Genomic DNA, 24,875 nt, shown 5'->3' with positions numbered 1-24,875 from the left:
ATGGGCGTGGCACTGACAAGAGCAGCTCAGTGGACTACTGCTGGTTCTGGGACTGGCACACTAGAAATCACGCCACTGAATGAATCTCTGCTAAATGAAATAATTAAGTTTACTGAAAGCTTCAGCAGCAAACACCCTCAAGAAGCTGCTTTCACCTTCAAGGAGCCACTTGAATGGCAGACACAGCTGGAGCCTTCTGCATTTGAATCAGGCTACGAGGTCAGGTAAGAAAGGGTGGGATAAAAATGTAACTGCAAGGGCCTTAGTATGGCAATGGTGTATAATGAACCAAAGCTAACCAGGTTTGTTGGACAAGGTGCTACATTTGTTCTCAAGCATCCTTTGGGTATGAGTAGCTCAAGCCTATATCCATGTCTCTAAAAGCCTGTTCTTGGGTACTGTCCTGGTGTGACCATCAGATTAAACTTAGGGCAGCACTGTCCAATCCATGTACATTTTAAACTAGCTCCTATTACACTTTGTGGATGGATTTCTGTTAGCAAGACTGCTGAGAGAGAGAGGAAAATGTTTGTTACAAAAAAACCTGACATTTTGAGACTAGGATAGAAGTTGGCAGGGCTCTAGTCGGGGGGGAGACTGCTGAGAGAGAGAGGAAAATGTTTGTTACAAAAAAACCTGACATTTTGAGACTAGGATAGAAGTTGGGTTTCCTCCCCAGGAACATTCCCAAGTGCATCATTTTACCTTTTCCTGTATATATGAAGAGCAACCATTTACTGTTATAAGATAGAGTGCCTTGTCAGGACCACATTTTATGTCATGGAGGGCATGAGATACAATCTTGATATTAGGCATCCAGTCCTTAAGTAGAAAATGTCCTTGAGGTGCTCAGATAAAGGCAGTGTGACATTGTGGTTAGAATGACAGACTTGAGTCAAAATGTCCACTCAGCCATGAAAGCTCACTGGGCGACCTTGGGCCAGTCACTCTTTCTCAGCCTCACCTGTACCACAATGAGTTCCTTGAAAGAAGGATGGGACAAAATTGTACTTGAGATACCAAAAAGTACTGGGTTCGACGCATGGAGAACTCAGACTACAACATGCATTCAGACGCGTTTATTGTGCTTCACAACAAGACCAAAAAAACGGCCCTGCAAGGCCAACTATATACACTCCACCCGGCACACCTCTGTCCCCACTGGAGGTTTTGAATTTCCCGCCAAGGGTTCTATTGGTGGACTCTAGGTGGACTAGGATCCTAGGTCCCCTCCCCTTTGTGTTTGGGGACCAAGCTCCTGCTTAGCTGCGGACCCCTGGTGGCGGTCTGCGTACATAACAGATACATTGTGCCTATTTTTCAAATATTAATCATATTATCTGTAGCATGTCAGAAATTTACAAAAAATAAAGTCAGACCCTGCCAATAAAGTTATATTCTCATAGATCTGTGTCTCTAAGAGAGGGGAGGGAGATGCAACTGGGTATCTGATTCTAAGTCCATTCACTCTCCAAGCCTTGTATGAAGGTGAACGATTCTGGACATAAATTTGAAACTCTTTGTGCCCACTTCTCTATTATTCAAATTGCAACTTCACCTCTCCATATCTTTAGCAAAGTCTATATATTGCCAAATTCTGCATGTGCTTTAATCACAGTTTCTCAGCAGTGTTTTTGTAGCTGCTGCCCATTCAGAAGTTTTAGTGTCTGTGTTTATTCTTCTAGAGAAAAAAAAGTTCAGTCCCAGGAAACAGACAAAGATGGACAGCCGTTGCTCGAGCTCTCTGGATCAACCATCAAAGTTCGCAGCTTTGCACAGCTGTCTCATTTGCTGTATGTCGCTGGGGAAAAAAGGCTAAAAGAAGCACAAGCGTGCCTTCAAGGTAACATTTTATACCGTTGCTGCTTTAGTTGAAACTTTACCACAAGCAGACACTGGTGTATATGCAGTAAATGTAACTGCTGTATGAGCTGGGAATTAGCCTTTGCTATTCAGGACTTTCTGCTTATAAACTGTAGTTCTTCTGATTTACACAGGGATTCCCCCACAACTTATTTTGTCTTCCTGCCCTATCGTTTGGCCCAGAATCAGAATTTGGTGTTGCTCTACCCTGTTCTTGGTCTTACAAGATCTTAACTGGGTAGCCCAGGCAAGCCCAATCTCGTCAGATCTTGGGAGCTAAGCAGGGCCGACCCTGGCAAGTACTTGGATGGGAGACCTCCAAGGAATACCAGGGCCAGGATGCAGAGGCAGGCAATATCAAGCCACCTCTCTGAAACATCCAAGCCCCACTAGGGGTTGCCAGAAGTCAACCATGACTTCCAGGCACGCAAACATACACACACACAAATACTCACCCCAAAAAAGAAGAACTTAACTGCTAGGAGAATCCCACAAGAAGGACAATTCATCTTGGTTCAGAACAAACAACAGTGTTCTTAGAAAATTCTTAATTAAATTATTTTTCATTTCATCCCATTTCATAAATAGTTACTTCTTGACAATCTGAATCTTGACAATCATGACATGTCCTAACTTGATGTTCTGTTGAATTTTTGCACCAATATGAATAACTTGCAGTCAATAGAGATCCCATTGTGAAAATTCTTGGCCCTGGATATGGGACCATTGAAGGAGAGGATATGTCCATGCTTCGTTTATTAGACAAAGTGAAAAAAGATGATGCTGCTGATACCGAAATGAAAATGAAAATTTCCCTTCTTCTCCAGCAACTGGATATGCAGCTACTCAACAGCTCTTTGAAACAGATTTCACGGTGAGTATATTTCAAACAGAACTCATAGCTTTTTAACAAATGAGGTTTTATTCTCGGTCTGTAAATCTAAAGTAGTTCTTTGTTTAGAGCCCCAGAATGATACCAGAGTGATTTAGGCAATTTTGTAAAAACAAAAGTTATTAAATGGCTTCTCAAAACTGGGGCAAGTAATTGACAATTTTCTGTACCTTTGCAATACAGACATGCACATCGCCAGTGTGGGGTAGTAATTAATCAGACTAGGATCTGGGAGGTGCAGGTTGAAATCCTCACTCTGGTACGGAAACTTGCTGGGTGATCATGGGTCAGTCACCCTCTTTTACCCTAACCTACCTCACAGGGTTGTTGCAAACATAAAATGGAGGAGAGGAAAACAACGTAAACCGCTTTGGGTCCCCATTAAGGAGACAGGTGTGGTACAAATGAACTAAATAATAAAATATTATTATATATTCATAAAAATTTCCAGTGGTTGTAGGAGCAGAGGGAACGGTACGGAGCAAGGTTAGCTACACCTGACTCAACTAGATTGTTTACATGTAGAAGCTAAATGATCAATGAACAAAAATATCTTGTGGATGGACAAATTTGCATATTACCAGTATGTCAACAAATATACTTTTGGAGGATACTGGGAGAAGTGTATGATAATTTACAGCTTAATAAACAAAGGCTACCACTTGTTATTTGAAGAAAAGTTCATTATTTATTTACTGCATTGATCATCCACCTTTCTTGTTCAGACTCAAGGAGGACTACAGAGTTTTTAGAACAAAGCAAAAAGACCAGCATCATTCAGATTTTCTTTTTCATTCCCTGTTGCAGTAACACAGTGTAGCCAGAATGGCTCCTATTAACTTAAAGTGCAATCCTAAAAAGACCTTCTAAGTCCACAGAAGACAATAGGTTTAGACGGGTGTAACTCAGTTTAGGATTGCACTGTTGCATTTTCAGTAATCTAACTTTTCCATTAAACCTGTTAATGCTTACGGTCCTATTTATTACCAGTCTGAGAAAGTTAAGGGGTCTCTGGAGTGCAGCCAATGAGGCATTGTCATTCAATATTTTTTTAAGTATGTGCAAGTCTCAGTAAAAACTAATGTACTTCCAATCTTTTCTGTATGCTGGATATAAATTTGGTTTGTTTAAGAAAAATCCAACATTTTCTTCTGTTTCCCCCCCTCACTGAATTATGTTAACTGTCCTCTCAGATCTTAGAACGTAACTACTTTATCCTAATTACAGAGAAGTAAGATTAACTCCCGCTGCTGTGAAAAATGAAGTAGATCTGCTTAAGCGTTTCTCTGGTGCAAGGGAAAATGCAGTCCTTGAATCGCTGGAATATACATCAGGTCCAAACTCTTCTTTTATGTCTTCTGGTCATATAATTGTTATTACACATTCAAGACAGATATAAATGTAACTATAGTTAAATGACCGTGCCCTGGGAGGATCCATCTTGCTAGAAACTCCCATAATTCAATGTGAATTCTGTGACACCTCAAAGATGAGTACATTTATTGCCATCTGTTTTTGTAGGCTACTCTTAAACCTGCTTCATCAGATAGCTTGTGATTTGGGATCTCTGCATGGCCTATGTCCACAAACTCTTTATGCTGCATATATCCCTCCCCCTAGTGACTGAAGAAAGATCTCCAGATTATGCTGTTCCTTTGTGTAATATTATAATCCAAATTTATTTTATGCTTCTTTACTAGCCATGTAGTTTAAAAAATGGACCAAAACACTGCCGCTGTGTAATTACAGACTATGAATTCTCGAATGGATGCCGTGCCCCACCTTGGAGACAAGTCCATGGGGAAATTTGCTACTTGATCATTAAACCATGTGACTCAGATGCTATGTATGTCACTTGCAGCACGGCAGGAGTATTTTTAAATGGAGTAAGTAATACAGATATCCAAAGGCAAATCATAGCATTATAATGCTCACGTTTTTGGCTAAATAGTAAACAACTGGAAGTTGTTTTACATACAGTTTGGTTCCCAATCCAGTTTGTGAGCATCATTTTAGATTCTAGTACTTCTGGTTGAACCTTTGAACCAACTGCCAAGGGGAAATGTGAATTGTAATGACATACATGCTGTACCATTTGGTCTGCAATATGGCTAAAGAGGCAAGTCAAGGAACACTTTCTTTAGTCACTAAGGAAGCTGTTCTGTGACTTGCTGCTTTATCCGTAGTGATTACTCAAACAATACAGAAATCGTGCCATCATACTAACTTTCTCCCCTGCGCAAGGGACCATTGCGTTCAACGTTAATCATTTCCACCTTTTCCTTAGGCAGGCACTAGACAGTCAACAATTATAGCACACAAAAGTTTTTATGCTCATTTAACTTATTTCATACTCTTATATTAGCTGTTCTTTATGCTATACTGTTGAGCTATGTTGTTTGTAGTCCAGCAGATGAATTAGAAAATAAATCTCTTTCCTTGATTATTGTAATGATTCTAGTGTATCAATGTTATTCATTGGCAAAATGATAGATTTCTTGAGTAATGTTATTGTTGTTTTTTTTAAAAGCAACACTGCTGAGAGAAATATGTGATTGCCAAACTTGGGGTGGGGGGAGAAAAGCCTTAATGTTGTGAGCCTCGTATTGAATGGGCAGCTGTGCCAACTTTGAATCTGGAGAACAGAGTGAACCACACTAAATCATTTCAAGACTTGGTCTGTGTTCCTGAAAAGTGAGTGAAATGTTGTGAGTGTTTCAAGAATATGCAAGGCTGTGGAATAAAATAACATTTGCTGCTTTTGCAGGGAAGAGAAAAAGAAAGAGATGAAATCAACTATGAGAGAAAGAGTGACATATATAAAGACCTTGTCACGTTTTTAAGGGAAAGATCAGCAGCATTTGTAGAAAATATGGCTAAACAGGTATGTGTTGGGTTTGATCCCACTAATGCATCCCACTAGCATAGGTGCTTTCCTCCAGTGGAAGGAACTTGCCCCGTGTCTTGCGTTGGTGAATGCTTCTTACATTGGAAGAAACTGTATTAGTGGAACAGCTGCACAAGATAAAAACCATTAACTTGTACTGGACCATGGATAACCTATCTTAATACAATGTACTTAAAGAGTAAAATGTGTGAAATAGTTTTTGCTGTTTCTGTTTCTGTTATGGCTTATTCTGTATATGTAATATCTTTTTGCATGGTACAGATTACATATATGTCACCTCATCTAACAAGGTTAGTTCCATACTGAAATAATGTTTAATTACAACCAAACTAACTTACCTGGGAAACACATCCAACCCTGATTTAGGGTTGCTACACAAGGATATAGTTGGAGCAATATTCAGAATATAAAAGAGAGAGGGAGAGACTTCTAAGTACTAAAGTCAGCTTATTAAGTAGAAAAGGCAGATACAGAAGGGCAACTTGCAGTTTAAAGCAAAATTGTCTAAAAAATTCCTCTACCCTTTGCCGTCTGTGGCCCTGGGATTTTAGGGGTTCTGTGATCACGCCTTCTGACATTTTGTTTAGCATTTAAAAAATAGTGGTGGGACACAGAAAGGTTAATTCCCCCTCATGCTGTCCAAAGAGTTTCTATTATGCACTTCTATGGCTATTCTATTAAAACTTAAAGTAACATTTTTATACATTTTTGTCATTTGCATTACCATATATGTGAGATCAAGCACAGTGTTCATGAATCAAAAGTACAAATTGAACAGGTAGTTTTAAGCAGTTGTCATTATTGCTTGTGCAGTGCCTAATTACAGTCACTTTGTTTCCAGCTGCACAGTGTGAAGTCTTTTTGTAAAAATACCTACAAGAATTGTGTGCAATGGCAAATGTTTGATAACTTCAAATACTTCTTTTGCTACTGGAAGACCAGCATTTCATGTGTACATGTTGAGTTTAATCATTAATGGTTAATAGGTTTTGTTTCTTTAATTGCTGCTGGTAGTTCTGATAAAACATTTGTATCAATGGCTGAGGAGCGTTCTACCTGATTGGCTTCTGACTTTCACTCCGGCCCTAAACACATTTATTTGGAAGCTGCATTGCTTTTGATAGAACTTGCCTAGCAAGTGAGCTTAGAATTGCAGCAGTTCTTCTCAGCCTTCAGCAGATGGTTTTCCTTTGAGCAGTAGTATAACTTTTAAAGCAGGAAAATATCATATTTTAATGAAAAAGGTCAACTTTCTTTGACAATACTTTATATAATCAAAACCATTCCTCTATTTAACTTCACCCTTCTGACTTGAATAAAAAAAGAATATTCTTCATTTTACAAGAATTCTCTTTGATTTAAATGTCAGACACAAGTGGGTCTTCCAGCTCAGAGTGTGTCTTACCTCCATGCTACCGGAGCTCTAAAATTTAAGTGTTATTGGCTTTTCAGGATGAGAAACATATTGTACCCCTCAGAATAAAATTCATGCAGACAGTAGTTATAATTAAAGTTACCATATTCTTCTCAGAGCAACCGTTAGTCTTCAGATTTTCATTATTTGCAAATCTGGAGGAAAATTCATCATTACACTAAATATTGACCATGGTCCAAACGAGTTATTCTTCCCATGCAAGGGGGCTTACGGTCTCCTTTTTTTTTTTTTTTTTACTCCAGCCCTTTGCCTTCCAGTACAGGCTCTATTGGGTACAAAAGCTACAGCTAGAAGGGAAGCCCATCAGCCTTTCCAGGCCTGCACAGAAGCCTTTTAGGGGTTATGGAAGGGGTTCTTTGGATCCCACTGTTGTCAGGAAGGAGTTGGACAAACTTCTTTCTTGATATATATTACTGTTATTGGAACGAATATACCCAATACTGTATGGTAGGATATGGAATAATATTCTTTATTAAAATAATTTGAGATTATTTAGTTTGGAACACCCTATGGTTCTTGAAAATACTGGTTTTCCACACAGTCATCATTGTAAATTTAGTATCTGAAATCTCCTTTTTTGCAGACACTTGTGCTGCCCTATGCTTTTTGGAGTTAGGGAAGGATAAAATGAGATGAGTCAGTTGATAGGCAGATCGATAGAAACAGTATAGCTTCTTGTAATGGAGGATCCAAGCTCCATCTTGGGATATTTCTGAAACATTGGAAATGCTAGCTCTTACTTGTTTTTTATGCAGGTCATGTTGGTTTTCCTTGATTTTCAAAAAAACCTATGCTTTGTCAGACAATATTTTGTTATATATTATGAAAATCTAAAAACACAACACATTTCAGATGTTCAGGAAGTGAATAGCAGTCAAATTTGCGTTAATTGTAGCTACATATTTTAAAATCCTGTACTGTATTTTCCTCTTGGAGAGGGAACGCAGCACAGTGGAGCCTGATCTTGTCAGATCTGGAAAGCAAAAAGGGTTAGTTATTTGAGGAAAGACCACCAAGGAAGACTCTGCAGAGGAAGGCAGTGGCAAACCACCTCTGCTTCTTACTTGCCCTGAAAGCCCCTTGCTGGGGTCACCATAAGTTGACTGCAACTTGATGAAACTTTACACACACAGTTCCCTCTTTTTTTAACAGAACCCTGAGATTTGAGCACAGAGGACATTATATACTCTATAGAGTTGTACTGGTTTAAGAATCATTCCCTGTCCTCTGGGAAGCTGCAATTTTATTTATTTATTTATTTATTTATTTAAAACATTTCTCTGCTGCCTTTCCACTGAAATAGGGTCCCCAAGGTGGCAAACATTAAAACATTTCAGTATTAAAACAACATTTAAAATAAAGTATATATAAAATAATTCAATAGAAACAAAAAACAGACAACACCAAATCCAGGGAAGAGGGCCAATAACAGTTATTTGGGGGTATGCAAAACAAAATAAGTCTTTACCCTCCCGCAGAAGACTGTGGGAGATGCTGGGGATTATCACACATGTGAAACTGCAGTTCCCAGGATGCCTTGCCAGCTAAAATGGTATCAGTGTTTTTGTTGCAGATATGCCTAGGTGGATTGTTCGTTACACTTTCAAGAATTTCATGAGTTTTACTTTCATAGAATTTGAGTCACTGGTGGAAAAACAGAATAGCCAATGTTTCTGTTGAGTCTGCTTTAAATGCACATTAAATATACATAAGGATCTTTTTTAAAAAAATTGAAGAAGATAATCTTGCAAAGGGGGGAAGTTGTTAAAGCCTTAACACATTAACTTGTTGGAATGTTATATATGGTAAGACCAGAATATGGAGAGACACTTCAGTATGTGAGGTCTGGAATAGCTTTGCTTTATAACATATGGTAAGGAAACCATTTCCAAACAGTTTGCACATGTTCAGGCTCTTTAAGAGAACAGGAAGAAGAGAGATCTTCTGGTGTCTTTAAAAATCTCTTCTATGCTGTAGATTACAAATTCTCTCAGTCTCAACATTTCCATGCCTGGATGATATCTATTATTATTCCAAGCGTTGGGAAGACTCTTGTTTCATGACTTATTGAACCTGATTTTAGAGACTACAGCTGCTTGCTTAGTTACATCCATCAGACTATATTGTCTTGATCCAGTATGGGCGATTTGCCTACAGAAAAGTCAGTTGGTATATCCTGCTTTTACCCATCCTGGGGTCATATTGAGCTGTTGCACAGTATGTGTGCTGCCGAATACATAATATACATAACTGTGGACCTTTGAGAACCGAACTCAGTGCCCTGCTTCTTGTACCCTCTGTATATAGCTGTACAAGATTTTCAGATTCAGTAGCCAGGTGGAAGGAAAACCTACCAAAGATCTCTGCACCTACCAGAGATCTTAAAGAATCCACCCTGTACAGTCAGAGATCCAACTGATTTTGATGATGCCAAGAAAAAAAAGAGGGCAGAGATAGCTTAGGTAACTCACCATGATTAATAATTTCATCCATGTTTGGTCTTTTGTTGCTGTTGCCTTAAATGGCCAAACACCAGGAAAGATTTTTCATCACCTCCCTTGTGGACCCAAGGGTTTCACAATTCAGACAAAGATCTAAAAAAAAATTCCCACCAAGCCTCCTCAAAAATGCAAACCAAAGGGGAACTTTTTTGCAGCTTTAAGGGATTTATTCCTTAAAAGAATGATCTCACTGCTAATCAAGGCAGATAGAACTAGGCTCTTTCCGGTAGTAAACACTCTCCACTTTAATAATTTTTAATGTACAAGTTACTGTTTGTGTTATTTAAATAACTCATCTGGTCAACACCACCTGTCATAATGTAATTTACATTAACCAATTCATAAAGCATATTAGTATCAAAACTAAATTTAATAAATAAAAAATAGACATATTCACATGAATGAGTATAATGAAACTCCTTCATTAACAAAGGCACAATTTCCCTAATGATTTCCTTACCCTGAATGAATGCAGGCTAGGGTATGATTAATAAAATTCATAATAATAAATTCTGTAAATAAATAAAAATGCAAACAATTGACTAGACATCATTCTAATAATAATGCACATTGCACTAGGTATTTTCGATATAAAAAGATCTTCTCCAGAGTTATGAAATAATCATTAGTAAATGAATTGGTTCCCTCCCCCCCCTTAAATGTTATGGAGCTGAAGGGTTGTGGACGTAGTGCATGATGGTACAAAGAGACCAAAAGTCATAAAGATCATCTAGTAATGGCGGTTGCTTCCAGACTGAGCTCTTGCTCTGTGATCTCACCCAACTGTAGCAGTTTTTAAACTGGGCTTCCACATGACATTATCATGTGGTCATCCACCTTCTGGTTTCCCCCAGCTCTACTCTACAGTTTCCAAACCCTGCTTGTTACAATCTTTCCAGAAAGATAGTTCCACGAAGTGGGGGCAGAGTGTAGACAGGAAGGTGTGGGCTTTGGTGCATCGCCATCCTCTTCTGGTGCCATTTCCTCCCCGTTACAGTGGATATTTTGACATAGTTTTAATTGGTAGTAGATACATCATGATAGCATCCTAACACAAGAGTGATATTCCTTCTACAGATTTTTTTAAAAGGCAAAAATCTTGCCAGAGCAGAGGGGGAAGAAATGGTTAGTGTGAGGGAAAAGCATGGGGGGGAAATCCTGTGTTGGATGCTTCCTTTGCCTCTGTGCATGTCTCTGCATCACAGCTGCAATGAGAGCAAAACAGGGAATCACCCTCATGCGACAGCAGCAATCTCTGTGTTTTGCTCCATGTGACATAGTACATACCTAGTTTACCTTTGTGCAGTTCGCTTCCATATTGGGGGGAAAGCCATCCCTTAGCATGCCATGTAATTCCTTTTCTCTGTTTTTATAAAAAGAAATCCAAAGCATTCATAAATAGAAGTGGTAAATGAGCATTCAAAGATGATAGCATTGAATATGCGAGGGAAGGATCCTTGCACACAGCAGTCTCTGTGCAAGTATCTTTAGATTGACATTATTGACTTCAGTGGGGAGTTGCCTGCACAGCTAGATGCAGAAAAATCAGGCTTGCAGGGCTCCCCCCCCCCCTTAGGCTGAATCTGGAGGTTCATGGAAAGTGATTTGGGAAATAAGTTGTCAGGATACAGGACCTGAGCTTCTATATATTTCTATATCCTGTTATCCTTAATGTTAAGGGAATCCATTCTGTTCATTCTTGTAATTCTTCCCTCTTCTGCTGCATATCACATCTGAATTAGAATATTCTGGATCTACCATTAACACAATGAAAAATCTACATCTGTGCACTTCTCTTCCTTTCAACAATTGTGTCTAACCCCACCCATCAAAAACCTTCTGCTCTTGGTGATGTAAGGCAAGAATCTAATGGGCAGATGGTCATGTCACTTGTTTTTTGTATATTATTGGAACCAATATCAGTTGCTTTTTATAGGTTGCTGGGAGACCACAGGGCCAAACTACACTTTACTTTGTCCATTAGTTAGCTATGGGGAATTGCAGCCATATTGCAACTGTTCCTGGTGGCTACTCCATTTAAAAGGTTATTTATATTCTGTCTTTCTTGCTGAGACTCAAGGTGGAGTACATAATGTATAAGTCAAGTGCAATCAACAGGATTGGATATCCCATGAATAGGACAATAGGGTTTGAAGCCTTTGGACTACAGAAATCTGAAAAGGAGCAGAAATCTAAAAGGAGCTGAACCAACCTGAAACAAGTCATAAGCATTTATGCTGAAACTACCTGGTCTGGAGCGTACTTATAGTATTTCTTTACAAATGCAACTTTCTGAACCATTTCATTACAGAACAGGTCTATTTACCTGTGCAAAAAAACATAATAATTGAATAATTCCATTTTGCAAGTTTGCGGAAAACCAGGAGAGTGGGAGCCTTCCTAACTTTATCAAAGAGATCATTCCATGAGGTGGGGGCCACCACAGAGAATGCAGAAATACTGGGAGCTATTGATTTTGTAGGATAGCACCTGCAGAAGGTCCTGCTAAGATGAGTGAAGTTGTCGGGGTAGAACACAGGGAGAGAGGAGATCCTCCAGATATGAGGGCCGTGGCTTTTTACGTAGTAGTCAATACCTTGAATTGAAACTAATAAATGAGAGGCAGCCAGCCAATGGAGCGGCTGCAGAACTGGAGTAGTATGCATGTTCCACCTGACTCCCAATACTGAAGAATGTTTAATCTCCTCAGCTACTTCCTCCAAACCACTAACTTGATCTTCACGCAACTGGGGCTGTCACTTGGTTTTATAAGTGGAAGATCCTAATAAGTAAGATATTTTGCAATGAAATATATATAAAATACAGAAGAAAGAGAGGTCTTTCCACTGAAGCAGAAAGTTTCATTCATTCCTTTAATTGGTCAGCTATACGGTTAATAAAAGAAGAAAAAGAAGAAGAAGAGTTTGGATTTATACGCCACCCTTCACTACCCAAAGGAGTCTCAGAGCGGCTTACAATCTCCTTTCCCTTCCCCTGCCCACAACAGACACCCTGTGAGGTAGGTGGGGCTGAGAGAGCTCTGACAGAAACTGCTCTTTTTCAAGAACAGCTGTGCCAGAACTATGGCTTGCCCAAGGTCATCCAGCAGTTGCAAGTGGAGGAGTGGGGAATCAAACCCGGTTCTCCCAGATTAGAGTCTGCGCACTTAACCACTACACCAAACTGGCTCTCAGTTTGAAGATATTTACTGTGCATCTTTCTTACTGCTGCATTAAGTAATACCATTCTGTATTTAAAAAATATATCTGGGTATGAAAATACAGTATGTTATAGTATGTATATGATAATGTTCTTGGCTGAAATTAACAATCTGAATGAATAGTAAGAAATGAGCCAGTCACGTACTGAAAAAGTATAATGGTCAACATTAAAATTAAAAGCTCACCTCCTGTAAATGAGACCATAAAAGGAAGCTAATCTGCCCCGTTTTGGCATTTTGGATAATGTATAGTCACAAATGTGTAATCAGTCCCTGTAAAGGGCCAAATAATGCAGCTGCTGTAAAAGGGACGGTATCAGATTTAGTACTATTCTCTGCCACATCCAAGAAACTGCACACAGTGACAATCTGTTTGAGTATTAGTGTATCGGCCATCAGTATTGCTTGGAATTTAGGCTTGTAAATGCCTTCCAAAAGGATGGTTCAAGTTGCAAAAATAAGCCTGACAACAGTACCCATAATTGAAAAGAAAGTGCCACCTCAGAAATTTAGTGAATTTAATAGTAGCCATATCATTGACAGCTTCATGATATGGGGGGCTCATGCGTTATACCTAGTTTGATCCTCAGAGTGTGAAAGAAGAGAAATCCAAGCATTCATATTGGTACATATCCTGAAATACCAAGGTGGGGGTTGGGTTGGGTTACCCCCCTCCTTTTATGGCCTCTGTTGTGGCTGACAAGTTATTTGATCTTAAGTGGACCACTGCATTTTGGTTATGCCCTTCCCTCATTTCTAAGTATTCATTCAAATAGATAGTCTTAGTTCCAGCTAGAACATTATCATACATGTTCATTTTAAACAAGTGAACCCTCACTCATTTCAGCAGGTTTTGGATTTGCTTCTGAGCAGTGGGTTGGATCCAGCCAGCGTTTTCACACAGTCTTGCCCAATTCTTCTCCTGACTACAGCCCCCATCCCACATGGCTTTTGTATGTGTAGGTTCCCTGATTCTCAGCGTACCTGTTTTGAAGGTGATCCCTTCTTCCCTTTTCATGAGCAGAAAACTTGGTTGGATCCAACCCCATGCTTGGTGTTCACTCACTATAGCTTGTTCACTAGGAGGAAAATTTGTATCAAGGTACTTACAGCTCAGGTTTTTTTCACACTGTTATCAGGTCTGATTTATCCATTATGCACAGCAGGCACAGTGCCAAGGACCCACAATACATTTAGGGGCCCACGAAAATGTTTTAATTTCTTTCAAAATCAAAAAAAAAGTTACCTTTTAGGGTCGAAGAAAATGTTTTAATTTTTTTCTCACATCAGAAAAAAAATGAAATGTTTAGGGCCCACAAAGATTTATTAAATTTTTGCCTAAAACAGAAAAATATAAAATGTTGAAGTATTTAAAGTTATATCAGAAATAATGTTAATATAATTATTATGCTGGGAGGGGCCCACAAAGGCAAAAGTGCCTAGGGCCCACAAAAGCCATAATGCAGTCATGATTCTTAGGGTCACTGATAGGCAGTACGTTCAGAACAGACAGAAGGAAATACTACTTTACACAGAGAGTAATTCAAATGTGGAATTTGCTGCCAGAGGATGTAGTGATGGCCACAGGAATAAACAGCTTTTAGGGCTGCCAAAAGCCCCCGGGGGGCGGAATTCCCCCCGGTTTCGAGCCCCGATTCCCGTTCCCACAGAATCAGGGCCCGGGGGAAACCCCACCCCCGCGTCCGCGTCACCCGGAAGTGACATCGGACACTGGGGGCGGGGCCACGCCATTTGAGGGGAAAACAAAGAGTTTTCCCCTCAAATGGCGTGGCCCCGCCCCCAGCGTGTGACGTCACTTCCGGGTGACGCACACGCGGTGCTACGCGCGTGCGCACGAGGATGACGCCGGCCAGGAGCCCCCCGCTCCCGGCCAATTTTGATTTGGCAACCCTAACAGCTTTAAAGGGTGGATTAAGATAGATTCATGGAGGATAAGTCTATCAATGGCTACTAACCATAGAGACTGAGGGGAACCTCCACATTCAGAGGCCGTAAATTTCTGAATCCCAGAGCCAGGCAGCAACATCAGGGGAAGGCCTTGGCCTCTATGCCCTGTTGTTGGCCAGCTCAGAGGAACTGGTTGGCCATTGTGTGAGACAGGATGCTATACTAGGTAGACCCAGCAAGGCTCTGCTTATGTTCTTATGTCACATTTAGTAGACAGATTTGTCAGCAAATTGTTGTTTTTAACTGCTCATAATTTTTAAATCAATCACAGCTTCATTCTGAGCAATATGGGGGTTGCCTTTTTCTTAGAAAACCATGGGACATCTTTATGCAACAGAAAAAATAAAATAATTCTAGCTAGATTCCACTAAAGTTACTAATTTCTCAGCATGTTTTATTCATGTGGAAATAAGATTTTTCCAAACATTTTTGTCCCTTATTAGGAATACACTTTTTTTGATGAACCAAAGTATGAAAAACATTATCAGCATATGGAAGCGGTTGAGGCAGATGAATATGGCCAACCCCAAAAGTTTTATGACTATTCAGAAAAGAATGTATTTGAGAAGCCTAAGAGTCCTCTTGTAAAAAGCAAACTTACTGACAGCAAGAAATTAGAACCATCTCTAAAGTGGAAGACCATGACCGGCTCCCAAGTGTATGTAATTCTCTGTGTTTTATGTCACACATTGTCAATATATATTAATGATTTAACAAACAGTGTTTGTGATTTAAAAACCTGACATTCACAAATAAATGAATCCCCTATATTTGAAAAACTCTGTTTAAGGGAAGAGTATTTTCCAGTAATAGTTTTCCATAGTTTTTTCTTCTGATTCCATGATCTTCTTAGCATGATTCATATCACCCATTTGAAGTGAGATGCAAAAAACCCAAGTGTTTTTAATTTAAATTATCATCTGTTCCATAATTTATAATGCGTTTAAAGCAAGTAGCAGTATGGTTTGGAAAAGTTAATAAGTTTTGCTTAGAAAGCCTTCAGATTGGTTGGAGTTGGGCGGAGAGGGGAAGTGTAATGAGAGTGTCACTGATAAGAACTTAAGAAGTGATTAGTTATACCAGAATCTAGTCCCTCACTCTGTTTCCCATAGTGATTAACCAGTTACTGCCAGGAAGCCCGTAACCAAAAGGAGAAGTCAGTAGCCCTTTGTCACTGTTGTCTAGCAGAAACTGGCATTTATTAGGAAAACAAAGTTTCCATTTTAGCAACCTTGACTGATAAGTCTGTCAGTCGATTCAGGTGGGTAGCCATGTTGGTCTGAAGCAGCAGAACAAAGTTTGAGCCCAAGGTATAAGCTTTCGTGTGCAAGGACATTTCTTCAGATACAAACTTTGTTGGTCTTAAAGGTGCCACTGGACTCAAATTTTGTTCTGTAGGTTTGTCAGTAGTTATCTGTTTATAGGATGGATCCCCTTTGAAAGCCAGATAGGATAGAGGACATCAAAACTGGAAAGAGCAGAAAAGCAAAAGACAGGATCCAGTGAGCAAGTCTTTGGCTTGAAGCCAAACATGACAACCAGACCACTGATACTTCCGGGAACAATGTCTAACAGGAGTCCAAGCATGCACTTAGGGTACCACTTCCTGTGCCAGTCACTACTAAATCAATCCATACGCTAGCAGGACCTGCAGAGAGAATGTTGTGCCTATGTAGCAAGAAATTTGTCTCAGTCATTACAATAAGAATCGCCTTGTCTTTGTCTGTAAGTGCCCAAGATCTGTTGTTTCTGAAGATAATGTGTAGAAGTTGATAGCCACTTTTTTACCCCTTGGCTGTCATGTAACATTTTCTCTGAAACATGTCAACTGATTTGCATGGGTGTCTTTATGCCGCATTTAAGGCAGATTCCACAAACATGACAATGAGGACAATTTGCAATTTGGATCCCATAATTACAGCTGGCAGCTTAAATATCCACACACCCCAAAACGGGAGAAAAACACAACCCTGCATGAGAAAGGTAACCAAAAAGGTTGGTTCTTTGTTCCAACCTTTTAGCGCAAATATCTACAACCTGGTTCGTGGGTTGAGATCGCCTATATTTAAGCTAGGAGGATTCTGTTGCAGACTGAATTCCCTGTTGTATGCCCTCACGAATGTTTACAACTGAGACTCAAAATACACAGTACACTTGTACTCAAAATACACAATCCAAAATATACAAGTCAGGTGCCTGAGCTGACTTGTAGTCACACACATGATCAGGAGAACTCACCTTCAAAGTGTTTTGTTGCTCTGTTTAGCTTAGGAGTGCTGCAGTGGGGCAGGAGGGGCTTCAGGCTTCCCTCCTGTGCCATTTGTGCCACTGGAAGTGTCCATGGGGGGGGGCAGGCCCTGTTGACTTCTACCTGGCCAACTTTAATACAGCAAGCCTTCTGTACTGTTCTTAGAACAACAAAAAAGAGTTTGATATAGTTATCTTGTATCTGCATGCCCCATTCTGCCAGCACAACAGTGACAAAGGGAGCTCTGCTCAAGTTTGGGCCAATTCACATGTTGTGAAGTTCTTGTGCCCACCAGATGTGTTTCTGTCTGATGCATTCTGAAAATTCCCTAATTCCCAGGCATGTGGGGCCTGCATGTGCTTGGGAAGTCGGTTCCAAGTGGGAAACTCCAGGCACATGACTGATGGAAAGTCCTGGTGATGGCCACAAGGATTTTCTGTAATGTGTGAATTACAGACTATATGTGATTAAATAATTTTTGTATTTGTTGACCATTTTTTTGCCAAGAGCTGCTCCAACCAGATCCCAGTCATGGGTAGAACAGGGTACCATAGACTTAGCTGGAAAATGTTATCAGTTGTGGCAGAATCACTCATTGTCAACATAGCAGGTTCTGGATTGTACCTAACCCTGAAATACTTGTTTAAACGTTACTACCTCCATTTTAGCTCTTACACTGTTCATACATTGAATTTGAGTTGTTTTGTAGCTTTTAATCAAATTTCTATTGAGGTGATTTATTTATTATGCCAGCAATTTTCATGCTATGAATATTGCTAGAGTAAAGCAAAAACCTGAACTGTTTTTAGTATTAGAGAACCATGGCCACAATCCAATGGAGAATTAAGTGTGCTTAAGTCCTCTGAAATCATTAGACTTAGTGCACTTAACTGTCTATTGGATGACGGCCAGTGTTTTAAAATTCTAAATTCAATAGCCTGTGTTGTTAATTTGTAATGGCAACTTTTTAAACGTTCATAAAAAGAGATTCTCTTTCAACCTTCATATATTCTGGCATTAATCAGTTGAAATATACCTCCTTGACTAAATGGATTTTCCAGATAAATGCATGCACAAATTTACAATATATTCACAATAGCACTATGGCTTGTTAACAAACAAAAATGTTTGTATAGAGGCAAAGCAGCAAAGAAAGAGAAGGAAGAAAAGGAAAGCAAATCTTCCCCTTCCGAAGGAAAGAAGAAACCCAGCACAGCATCTTCTCCTTCTTCTAAAGGGTATGTGGCTGTCTATTTGTCTCTTTCTTATGAATTACAAACACATCAGTTTTCAACACAAGCAGTAAGCTAACTATGGATGCTTTCCAAATGACATCAATAGCGCAAAGACTCTACTATTATCAACTGAAGAACTTATGCAGTTGTTTTTAAAACAGAACATTCCCCAATTGTTTCTGCTTCTGTGCATGATCGAAGAGGGAACTCCCAAGCTGAAAATATAAACCTGTTGGTTCTGGCAGGATTGTCTCATACTTGCATCTGCTACCATTTTTCCAATCATGGTAAAGAGAAGATGATTGCTTGGCTTTATTGTACCCGTAACTTGGCTCTTGACAGACATTTCCTTAGCTAGCATTTCTTAACCAGGGTATAGGGACAGATCTCATTTTAAAAAGGCTTTGTCCTTGGAATTTAAATATTCCTTCCAAAATCAACATAGCTGCCTCTCTCTCTCTCTCTTTCTCTCTCTCTCTCTCTTCCCCCCCTCTTTCTCCCCCCCTTAAAATTGTGAGACTAAAGGAGTAAATATCAAAATCTGAAAAACAAACACATACTTCATCAGCATAAAATTGCATTGGTCCAAACAAATGATTTTGAAATCTTTTTTCAATGTCTTATCCTGTATATTAAACACATACAGGCTGTTGTGTTGATGCAGTCACTTCAGCAGTATTTTCTCTGTCAGTTTTATAAAACCTGATACATGGTATAGCAGCTAAGGGTCAAAGTGGACCAGACACATGGAGTGTCTTTACATGGAGTGGTTGTACTTTAATGGAACCATGACAGAGTGGTGTTCTAAATCTAAACAGAGTAGAGGTGGGAGAAGAGGCTGGTGAACTCATCCCTACCAAGCCGTTTTCCTGATCAAAATTACCTTTTTGCAAACTGCTTTCCTACTTGTGGGTAAAAACATACTAGCCCCATGGACCATTTCCTCTGTCCTGGGGCAGACTAATTAGATCATGAAAATGGTCCACAGGAAAAAACAGTAATCACACCTCCCCCTTTCCCCACCCCTTCGGAAACTACTAGTGTGATCAAATTTGAAGCTTCCCCACAGCTAGGTTAAAGTAAAAACTACCATTGGGAGAAACTCTGTATGTCCAGTTTGAAGAGTGTGAGCTGTGATAGAAGGTCAACTTCAGCTGGCCATCTGGGATGTAGAAACAGCAGCGATAATAAGGCAATAACTGACACAGAGGCCTAGGAACATTCTGAAGCACTACATACGTGCAAAGTAGTCTTATTGTTACTATTCCAGTGACACAGCTTGATGTCGTGTGCAGTGTCTTTACCTATTACATTTTTACCTGCCCTTCTTCCATTGAGTTCAGGGTGGCACGCTTCCATTTTATCCTCAGAATAACCCGGCAAGGTAGGAGAGGGTGAGAGTCTGGCCCAAGGTAACTCTGTTATCTGTGTGACTGAGATGGGATTTGAATTCCAGATTCTAATCTGGCATTCTAACCCCAGCTATGCTTTTAGAACATAGATGTATGCTGATGCTGCACATCAACAGCTGTAGTAGAGCCCTTTGTGTGTCTTCTGCATGGAATCATGTTAATATGCAGTAGGAGCATACTGCTGTTTCTGTTTCAATGATGTCTCCTGTAAACTGAAATCGTACAGCAGCTCTCCCTGGTGGGTTGTTCTTTTGGCTCATGCTTATCTGTCCATAACTTCTAAAAGTGGGTTGCTGTGTATTTTTGTTTAGTAAATCTTCAGTAAAAGTTGAAGATGTTAGTGAAAGTTCTTCAGAGAGTGAGGAAGATGAAGAGCAACCTGAACGTCACCAGGAAATAAACACAGATTTGCCATCCGAATACTGGCAAATTCAAAAATTAGTGAAGTATATAAAGGTAAAAGAAGTTTGTTCTTTCTTTAGAAAATGGCAAATAATTTTTTCCTGTTCTTATTATATGGTGTGACTTTTTTCTCACTTATTATTCCCCTAAATTAATTTATATTTTATGCTGAAACTTTAATGTGTTTATTTTCAGTGATACAATAAATTTCTTTCTTAGTTCTGAGTCTCAGTATTCCAGACCAACGGCCATCATCATACCAGCAGTTATGCTTGACTACATAGCTTATACATGGGAGTGGCAAAAGTGATCCTTCAGTGCAACATAACACTTTTGTGAATCATGCCTCCAGTTCTGAATGTCCTTATCTAGTGGTCAGAATGTCATGCTAGACTCTGGAAGACCCAGGGTAAAATCCCCATCCTACCATGGAAGCTTGCTGGGTGACCTTTGGCCAGTCATTCTCGCAGCCTAGCCTACCTCACCGAGTTGTTGTTAGGATAAAATGGAGGAGAGGAGAACAAAGCAAGCCACTTTGGGTCCCCACTGGGGAGAAAAGTGGGGTATAACTATCTAAATAAAACAATCTAGTGGGAGGACAATGCATTGAATTTGCATTTTAAGGTGTAGGAACTAGAAAATAGGACTGTATATGCAGTTCTGAATAAGACTTTAACCTGTTTGAAGCTAGTTTGGATTTCTGATGCTGTACTCTGAAGCACGTTCCGTGCACCTTGGTGTTTAGTCATGCCGGCCACATGACCACGGAAATGTCTTCGGACAGCGCTGGCGCTTCGGCTTTGAAACAGAGATGAGCACCGCAAACCTAGAGTCGGACTCGACTGCCTTTCGAGCAAGGGAACCTTTACCTTACTCTGAAGCTGCTGGCTAGGCAAGCTTGAACTAGCAAGGGAGTTAACAGAGTGTTTAAGAGTGTTTAAGAGGCAATAGCATTCTATCTTTGGAATTAACAAATTACCTTTGAAATTCAGACTGTGAACCGATTATTCCTTTATATTCCAATGAACATAAACCTCCTCATTTACCAGAAATGTAGTTGACAAATTGCACCACTGTTTGCTCCATGGAACACAGACAAATGCAATGCTGGTGACCTTCCTGTATGTTGATTCAAAAGAGGCTCCAGCTGCTACTGAACCCCTCCCTCCCTTTCTGTTTTAGTTTGCTAGGCACAATCACAGTTTAGTTCTCTCTTTTTTAAAAAACTTCTATGCTTTTAGTATGTTGATTCAAAAGAGGCTCCAGCTGCAGTCAAGCCAATGCTACTGAACCCCTCCCTCCCTCCCTTTCTGTTTTAGTTTGGTAGGCACAATCACAGTTTATTTCTCTCTTTTTTAAAAAACTTCTATCCTTTTTAAAAATTGGATTGATTTTATTCAGTTAAAAGTAAAACACCTCAGCCCTACCCCAAAGGAAGAATTGTGAGTTGAAACTTTTTTTGTGCAAATAAGCACTGAAGTATAGATGAGTAGCCTGACTAGATTTGGGTTTAGTTGTAATATATGTCAATCTTGTGTTATATATCCATTGTTGCTCTCCTTTTATACATCATTGAATGTATAGTGTTTTAAAAACTATATGGTATGTTATAAATGCGAGTAGGTAGATGTGCTTATTTTCAAAACCTGCTGTCCAGCAAATTGAGGAAAGAAGAATACCTTTTGGCAATACAGTGACAATTGCATCCCATTTCAAATTTAATTGCACTTTGGGCATTCCAGAATACAAACAATAAACTAACGTCAATAACATTTTAAATATGCAGCATGATTAATTGGGTTTAGAATTATTTTACGTGCCGAGACAAAAGAAAGTAATGGTTGATTGGTTAAAGATTTTCCTAAAAAAGAATAGAATAGTGGCATTCAGCATTTTTTTCCATTTCAAGAGTGAAAGGAAGCTATGACAAGGGAGGTGAGTTGTGTGTTAACATCTGTGGCCTGACCCAACTCTGGTGCTGTGCCACAAGTAGTAACCTTTGCACATTTCCATTCACATCAGAAGGCACATCCAGCTGTTCCATAGGGCCAAATGAACACCATGGTTTGGATGCCCATTTTCCAGATGCACAGCTCCTTGGCTAGATTGGGGTGTCTGTATATGTGCCTTGATGGGTTGTTTGTAGCAATAGCTAAAACGTTTCAAAAGGTAAACTGTGGAGATTTTAATTGTACTTCCAACTTTTAATAAGCAACCCTATATTGGCAGGAGGAAATTTATAGTAATATTTCTGATTTCTTATATATAAGTTATTCTGCAAACTTGATGTTCAGATTCTGACAGCATAAAGTATTGTACATATGGAGCTGCACTTATTTGTACTTCTGGAAACAAAAGAAAATCTGAAAGTACAGCATAAGTCATGTAAGATTTGTGTAAGGAAGAATCTAAACAAGAGCAAAAAAAAATTTCTTCCATAAAAATAAATAAGTTACATACGGTATCAATTTTGTAGAGATGGTGGAAAAACAAAAGAATTTATTGTGCTTTATTTTAAAATGGAGTATCCCCAATTTATTTTCATTTTATTGCATTATCTGTGACTTAACATATGAAAATGCCATAGTGGAATTTCTATTAAAATTAAATAGTATGGCCCTTTATCTTCTATTGCTGTCTGGAATACTGGGAAGAACAGTAGACTTGGTCTGTACAGATAAAACGTCTAATTAAATCCAGAATGTTTCTGCTTGGATGTGAAAGCGGTATAAGGAAAGATAAAACAGATTATGATTGAAAGTTTCTATTGTGTGTTTAAACTGAAAAAAGAGCACATAGAGTGCTGCTGTTGTGCTATATACATGCTTCCCAAATTGTTTCATGTCCGTTACAACACTCATTGAAATGTCCACATAAATAAGCAACCTTACATGTGTGACCACTTCTAATGCACCCTGGTTGGCACTGGGAAGCTGTTTGTGTGAAACTGTAAAACTGCTGTGAACCTCAGGATCACAGGGTGCCAAGCCCTGGACTAGGCTTTCTGGAACCTTCACGGAGAACCAGAATCTCCAACTCACCCACTCAACTCACTAAGGGTAAGCGTTGGGCTAGGGTCAAGCCCTAAAACATTTATTGTGTCCCCTGGTATGTACACACTCATCTGTAGGTTGCCTATCACAACAGGTGTGTGATCTATTTCAGAAGTCATACAAAGCATCTACTTAGTATCTTTATTATGAAAGGCTGTGGAAAGCAATATGCAACTGTGTATAAGGCTAAATAAAGATCAATGATAGTCCCATTTCAGCTTTTAGTGAATCTTGAAAAGTGATATTTTTGTGGACAGTGGGGAACAAGTAGCTGCTGAAGAAAAGAGAAGGGCAGCTTCCCCCCTGCATCCTCAGAAAATGATTAATAGTGAATTGCATTGTCTTCAAATTCTTATTGTGTGTTTAATTGGGCAATATATCCATCACAGTTGCTTTCCAAAATAAATGTTCATTTGCCATTTGTTATCTACTCAATTTAGGTGCTTACAAACATGGAGTGCAAAGCTGAATTGTTTAAAAAACAATCAGAGTCTGGTTTTCTCTAGCCCTTCTCATAAATGTCAACAGTTATAAAATCCTTTTTAATTTGTTTCATTGTTTTTGGTTTGGAAGGATTTTTTTCCACCATGTATGATGTTGCTGTATCAAATTAGCTACACAGATAACAGCTGGAAAATGAGTTATGGATCAGTTATCTTAGAAAGATTTTCTGCATAATCTGTTAACTCGTTACTTCCAATAAAGCTGAATCACTTGCTGAATCACTGTACGAGTCCTTTGTTAGCGCGATCTAACACCTATAGTGAAAAAATACTAAATTATATAGATGGCTGTTTAAAACTCAATGTTGGTTGATAAAGGACAATTTATTACAATGGTAATTCAGGAATTAAAAATATAACCACATGGGAATAAACCGTATTTTAAAAAATCTGAAGTAGCATATAGCAAGAAAATGGAATTAATAATCTGGCAGTTGGATTTCATACCTGCAGTAGAAAGATTAATGAATGTAAAATTCCAAAACTGCCAGACCTTTAAAAAAAACTAAGCATTTTCTCAGTTCTGCTGTTTTGAGTATTTTTAACAGACTTTGAAAACAAGCAGTCACTCCAATTTTGTATGGTAGTGGTCTCCCACAGTGTACACTGTAATTAATTTTTTTCACACCAGCCAAACTATTAAAAATATGACCTCTTCTTTCTGGTTTGGGTCCATGCTTCAGGGAGGGGACTAGGTATCCTGTGCAGTGGGCCACTTATATTTGGAATGGCAGCCTGGAATGTCCTCAGTCCCTGACTAAAGCCATAACTAATTCTGCCTTATACTGAACATAAGAGAACATAAGAGAAGCCAGTGCTGGAGCAGGCCAATAGCCCATCTAGTCCAGCACTCTTTCACGCAGTGACCAAAAATTCCAGGTGACATCAGGAGGTCCAGCAGTGGGGCCAGGACACTAGAAGCCCTTCCACTGGTTCCCCCCCCCCAAAACACCAAGAATACAGAGCATCCCTTGCCCCAGACTGAGGGTTCCTATCTATGCCTTGTGGCTAATAGCCACTGATGGACCTCTGCTCCATATGTTCATCTAATTCCCTCTTGAAGCCATCCATGCTTGTAGCCGCCACCACTTCCTGTGGCAGGGAATTCCATGTGTTAATCACTCTTTGGGTGAAGAAGTACTCCTTTTATCTGTTCTAACCCGACTGCTCAGCAATTTCATGGAGTGCCCACGAGTTCATCTATTGTGAGCAAGGGAGAAAAGTACTTCTTTCCC

At 39.4% G+C, this 24,875-nt stretch overlaps 1 protein-coding gene across 1 annotated transcript; it reads left to right on the top strand.

The window, feature by feature from the left end:
* On the top strand, window positions 1-20,138 carry LOC107118990 (armadillo repeat-containing protein 4-like; the record flags this gene model as incomplete). The annotated part of the gene is made up of 9 exons (XM_015421411.1): window positions 1-224; window positions 1,686-1,843; window positions 2,542-2,737; window positions 3,983-4,089; window positions 4,505-4,641; window positions 5,523-5,639; window positions 15,231-15,445; window positions 18,172-18,273; window positions 19,994-20,138. Coding segments are annotated over exons 1-9 (1,401 nt in total), but the record flags the coding sequence as incomplete, so codon positions are not given.
* Window positions 20,139-24,875: the final 4,737 nt, after the last annotated feature.

Source organism: Gekko japonicus, unplaced genomic scaffold (genome assembly GCF_001447785.1).
Source record: "Gekko japonicus isolate JY-2015 unplaced genomic scaffold, Gekko_japonicus_V1.1 scaffold725, whole genome shotgun sequence".
Lineage (NCBI taxonomy): Eukaryota > Metazoa > Chordata > Lepidosauria > Squamata > Gekkonidae > Gekko > Gekko japonicus.
The sequence above is the reverse complement of the archived record's forward strand: the minus strand, read 5'-3'. Positions and strand labels throughout refer to the sequence as shown.